This window comes from Bicyclus anynana, chromosome 13 (genome assembly GCF_947172395.1).
Source record: "Bicyclus anynana chromosome 13, ilBicAnyn1.1, whole genome shotgun sequence".
Classification (NCBI taxonomy): domain Eukaryota; kingdom Metazoa; phylum Arthropoda; class Insecta; order Lepidoptera; family Nymphalidae; genus Bicyclus; species Bicyclus anynana.
In genome coordinates this window covers 7753271-7759270 of record NC_069095.1, presented here as the reverse complement: position 1 = coordinate 7759270, position 6000 = coordinate 7753271, and the positions used below count along the sequence as shown (strand labels likewise).

At 34.3% G+C, this 6000-nt stretch overlaps 1 protein-coding gene across 1 annotated transcript; it reads right to left on the bottom strand.

Annotated features, from left to right (window-relative positions):
* Positions 1 to 1144: 1144 nt before the first annotated feature.
* Positions 1145 to 5746, bottom strand: LOC112043111 (uncharacterized). The gene is made up of 5 exons (XM_024078390.2): positions 5591 to 5746; positions 4401 to 4614; positions 3827 to 3957; positions 3116 to 3271; positions 1145 to 2476 (listed from the first exon to the last, which is right to left on the bottom strand). The coding sequence occupies exons 1-5, from the start codon at positions 5649 to 5651 to the stop codon at positions 2328 to 2330; spliced, it is 711 nt and encodes a 236-aa protein (XP_023934158.2). The 5' UTR covers positions 5652 to 5746; the 3' UTR covers positions 1145 to 2327.
* Between the last annotated feature and the right edge of the window lie 254 nt (positions 5747 to 6000).

Here is a 6000-nt window from a genome sequence, read left to right as displayed (position 1 = left end):
GTGAACTATCTGAAATCCAATTCAAAATGTTCTAATTTCGGTTCATGATATGTGTTTTGAACTATCTGTTCCATTCCTCTGCAATGCGACGCAGCACAGATAAAAAAATTAAAACTATATGTATGAGTAGAGTGTAATACGCAGGACTAAACCCATTACAACTCGGTTTCTATTTAGCGACTACACCTTACGGCTCGTGTCCTAAAAATACATCGTATATTAATGGGTCTTTTTAGTCCCTTTTATAACAATATATATATATATATATATATTTATATATATATATATATATATATATATAATATATATATATATATATATATCACTGAACACATAGTTCAGTGATATTTACATACTACAATTTGCCTATATAAATATCCTTAACACATAAAACGAGTTTTGTATTTACTAGGAGATGGAAGAAGAATATTATAAAAAAATATTATTATTTCGTTTGCAAGAGAAATAATAATATTTTTTGTTGTAGCTTGTCATTATTACATTGTACGTATATTGGTGTAATAATGACAAGCTTACCATCGCCACAGGTAGCCATCTGAAAGACCTTACTAAAAAATTCTACTCAATTTAATGATTTATTAAAAAAAATATAAAATATTTTGCTCTTATTATTCCTATGACCAATATTTTAATCTCGAAAATAAATAAAAAAAATTAAAACTTCGCCATCCAGCGCTTAGCTTAGCGTTAGCAAGATGTAGATAGCATGTCTTATTTTGAAGACATTTATCCACTTATTGAGGAAAAAAATCTGTGAATACCCCATAGAAGTAAAAAGCATCCACATTTTTAGCATCATGGACTCCTACCTTTAAAATAGGTTCGCTTAGGATTAATAATAATAATAATAATAATGCCTTTAGTATCAATCTTACAATTTACATTTCATCTTAATCTAACACGTGAAATATATAAACAGGTTTATGTAAATTAATGCAATTTTCATTTGTTTTTCCTTTTTTAGACACCGGTTTTTAGATTGTCTTGCTTTTCAGGATAGGTTTCGCCAAGTATTCTCCACAAATATCTGTCCCGTGCTTTCCGCGTCTAAGTTATTCCTGCTATCTTTTTGATGTCGTCTTCCCAACGACGATGCGGTAGGATTAGACAGAAATAAAAACACTTATTAACTTGAAATATTTATTGGTTTATTTTACACAAATTAGGTGCATGACATTAATAACCATTTACAATTAATGGTCACTTGCTATGTTGTTAATCGTATTGTTGATATTATGAGTTAAAATAGGTGGTTAATTTCTTAAAAATACACTTTATTATTACGTACTTAAGCAGATGTTTTATTCCATAAAATATAATGTACAAAAAACTGTGGTTGATATTTGTTAGGTATTTGTACTGAATACTGGCTTTAGCTTGCCACGATGTTAATTTTGGCTGGATAATAATAAAACGCTATGTAACATGTGTGTACCCTGCTATGTGTCTACAGTGCGTTTTGCGTATAGTGATTGCTCTAAGAGTATTGTTTTTGTTCCAAAAACCTGCCATGTCCAGACTTATCTCATTTTATCAAAGCTAAACTTTGTCAGCCTATACTTCTACCGTACTTTAAAGGTAGATACCTTATAAGTACTTACAGTAAGTATACAGTAATTATAGTAGGTATGTTTAACAACTTTACAATTATGGAGTTTGGAATGTCGTGGCTTTGGAAGGTAACAGGGTTAAAGAGTTCATACCCTGAACCGTTCAAGTACAAAGCGTATTTTTTGGTATAATATGAGAAATTATGTCCCAAATCGCCAGTTAGCTTCTTTGAAACTCTTCAAAAACATCCAACAAATTAAAGATCCAATTTTTTAGATCTCTAGCAATACGTTGCAATAGCTAAGGGTATGACAATAGGAGTCGAGATTTCTAATGAACACTCGTAGAAAAAAAACAAAAAATTACGTTTTATACTTGGACAATTCAGGACCTTTGAAACCTGCGACCTACTAAAGCCCCCACTTATGAACCCTCTATTAGCTACTTTACTTACTTAAAGAACTAGGGATGACAAACTTTCGGCCTTCATAAGATGAGGGACATCTGGCGATTGCAGGCTCGTATTTTACAGTATTGATGCTAACATACAATCAAGTGAAGAGAAATAGACAAAATATAGTCCAATAGCCATTTTGTCCCATCGCAATTAAGATGTTAGCAGCATTTCCAGTTGCGCTGCCATTGGTTGAAATCTGTATATTTGTCTTAACGTTATTATATCTTTGATCGAATGTTAGCTCTACAGTAGGCGAGATGTAAATTTAGAATAATTTATGGAAACGTCGACACAGTGCTCATTGAACTAAAAATTCGAAAGGCGATATACGAAAGTAACTTTTATGTGTCTTAGCAATGTTCTCAACAGCGTTTGATACGAATTCGGTGATAAAATTCGATGATATATACTTCCAATTGTAGTTTATCAGTTGGTTGAGCAATTCACCTGAAATTATATGAAAGGTATTGGTTACTAAGTAGCGATATAATACACAATATTACTTTATTGAAATAATAATTGGTATGAACATGAAAATAAAAAAATAAACTTTAAAAATTCCAATAATCTACGAGGACATCACACTAATATTATAAATGCGGAAGTTTGTGTGTAAAAGTGTATGTTTGTTCCTCCTTTACGCTGCGGCTACTGAGAAGCGATTTGGCTGAAATTTGGAATGAACATAGATTTTACTCTGGATTAACACAAAGGTTACTTTTCATCCCGGAAAAACGCGTTCCATAGGTTACTTTTCATCCCGGAAAAACGCGTTCCATAGGTTACTTTTCATCCCGGAAAAAAAGTTCCCGCGGGATTTGTGAAAAACTCAATTTCACGCAGACGAAGTCTCGGGCGTCCTCTAGTTAGTTCATGTTGTATTTCAAAGCAGCAGAGGTTGTTAACGAAAAAAAAAAATTATATGATAAGTTTGAAGAATAGCTCCGCGGCTGGCATAGTCTTAGGTTCAATCCCGTCCATTAGACTATTATCATGCAGACTTGTACAGAATAAAAAAAAGCTCCTATACACTTAGTTATATTAAAAACATGGCTTAGATTAAAAAAAAAACGAAATTCTTCTTACTGAATCCAGGGATCCCATAATTATAGCTGTTTAGGCGAAATTCAGCACCATCTTTAACGTCATAGCTTAACTTGTAATCCGAAGTCTCTAACAAAGGTTCACCATTTGCACTTCTCACGATTTTGTATGGCGCCTCTACATTTATTACCAGGTTTCCTAAAAGAAACGAGCATTTAATCGTCGATTCGACTTTTAAGTAAGTCGATTACTAAAGTGGCAATGGGCAGGGTACTTTATTGTTCATAAGGAGCCGATGGACGTTGGGGTCCCAAGGTGCTGAAGCGACCCCGCATTGAAAAGCACGATGATTTTCGATCCGAGTTGCTGGATGTAAGCGGCTCTAGACAAGCCGTTTGAACGTCTTCACAAGATTTTGTCCAGCAGTAGACTAGACTAGTAGAATCGTCGGCTAATACGTATGATGATCACAGAATTGTTTGTACTTATATTGTAATCACCTCTTCGTTGTCAACCCATACTCGGCTCACTGCTGAGCTCGAGTCTGATCTCAAAGTGAAAGGGGTTATGCCAAATAGTCCACCACGTTGGTCCAATGCGAATTGGTAGACTACATACACGCAGAGAATTAAGAAAATTCTTTGGTATGCAGGTTTCCTCACGATGTTTTTCTACACCGTTTGAGACACGCGATGTTTAATTTCAATCACCTGCCTATATTTTAATATTTTAAGCATATCCTCTGATACTTACTTAGTGATGTCCAGTAATCTCCCTCAGAATTTAATGGCATATAGAACAAGGATCCGTCTGCTTTGTAAAGACCCGTGACAATAACGTCTGTGCGAATTTTTATATAGGCTGTGCTGGTATTTGCATCCGTTCTGCGAAAAATTACGAGTACATTCTCTATCATTAAAACATCACAATAGTTATTTATGCCACAGCCATGTGATGGGGGTCGTTGTAGTATGAGTGATTTTTGTGCAATGAGGCAAATCCGAATTAAGCTGTTTAAGCTCGTACCATCGTCACCTTTTTATTATCCCACTACAAGACACCGGGTAGGTTTCCTTCCCTACGTTATTGATATCTCTAGCGAGCCAAGCGATTTTCTTCTTCGTTTCTTATACGCATCGCTAGGGTATGGAACTCTCTCCCGATATCAGTGTATCCTAATTTATACAATCTGAACACCTTTAAGATGAGAGTGAATAGGCACTTTCTAGGCTAGCGCGTTCTACCTTAAGCCACATCTGCACTTACCATCAGGTAAGATCGTGGTCAATCGCGAGCTATTCCATACAAAAAAATATCATTTACTTACCTGAATTCTTCAACAATCATATTCTTTAGCCCATGGACTTTGGTATCCTTTGTTTCAAATTCTAATCCATCCTTTTCTAACTTGAAATGATCTATTTCAAAGGGGTCGATTTTCAAAGCGTTTAAGTCAAAAATCCTAGGTGTGCTAAGTTTTTGAGCCAACGCTGATAGACACGGTGTATCCCACGGTAGACATGTAAACGGGGTTATCAAATCTGTTGAATAGAATAAAAATATCAGTAAACTAATGGACGCCCCGCGATTTGACCAGCAAAGTTCCCGTTCCTGTTGGCGGGTATTAGAAACGTTAGTTAGTTAGTTAGTTAGTCACGTGGTTTTCTATTGGTAAATAGTTATTTATGATACTGTCATGTAATTGGGGTCAATAGAGCAAGAGTATTTTTTGTTTATGTGAATTGCAGAAAAGACAGTACGAGTGCTGCAATCGCTAATTACATGCAGTGGCATACAATAGTTTTTCTACGACCATGATAAATCAAATAAAATAATTAATAAAACTTGGTAAATAATATAAAATTGGCATTGGGCATGGCCTTCTAGGTTTGTCCCTTTTATGGAAGCCTGAATTACTAATACTATTTAATACTATGTATTTAAAAATTTTAAAATAATTACGGTTTTCCCGTGTGGTAATTATACTACCAAACGACATGTAGGAATGAATAGTTTTGTGTTATGGTTTGAGGTTTTATACTGAGTAAATTAAGAAATGGAAGTAGAAAAAGGATTTTAATCATCGGTTTAGTTGATCCATAGATTAACTCCTACAACGCCACAAACTTTACCTCTTCATAATATTAGTACCTATAAGTGATACAATATTATCTCTCTAATTACTAAGAGGAAGTCTGAAAAAAAAAAAGATTTTAAGAGTAAAAGCTTAGCTTGGAGTGACGGAGGGGTAAAAGTCAATAGTAGAATGATAAAATTTGCTAGTAAATCTACACGACACAAAGAGATTATTGCAGTTTGTGAAAGAGGCACTGTAATGTAATGTATACATCATTAGTAGGTAAATGAATCAAAAACTATTTGGTTCCTCGTATCCTCTTTTACTATATGCAAAGGTCCCGCATTTTCACCCGTGTAGTTCCCGTTCAAGATGGTCCAGAGATGCCCCCTACAATCTTACAAATTTCACCTCATTATAGATATATTAAAGTGACTTACTTGAGGTATAAATGGATGTTATTTGTAAAAATATGAAGAAAAACAATCCAAATTGCTTCATGATTCCTTCGCTTTGATCAATTATTATTATTGGCACAGGTGAAGTAGAAGACTGATACAATTTTACTATATTCCGATCCTTAAATAGTACTATTTTTAAAAAAATCTCGTTTTGAAAAAGCTTGTTTTCAAAAGGTATTTTGCTTTTCGAAAACGTGCATATTTTATTCTTTTATTTGCACACCCACATACATACTTAGTACACATGAGCATTAATGATCGTAATATCCTTCCTTACTCAAAGCGTCATCAAAAGGCTGCTTTATTATCGGAAATTCCAATCTATAGGTGACTTTATTATACTAGCAGACGCCCGCAGCTTTGTCCGCATGAAATTCAATTTTCATGAA

Coding starts and splice junctions, on each gene's coding strand:
- LOC112043111 (XM_024078390.2), bottom strand. CDS start 5,651: ATGAAGCAATTTGGATTGTTTTTCTTCATATTTTTACAAATAACATCC. Junction 3,958..4,400: donor ATGATTGTTGAAGAATTCAG/GTAAGTAAATGA, acceptor AATTTTTCGCAG/AACGGATGCAAATACCAGCA. Junction 2,477..3,115: donor TTATGGGATCCCTGGATTCA/GTAAGAAGAATT, acceptor ATATAATTTCAG/GTGAATTGCTCAACCAACTG.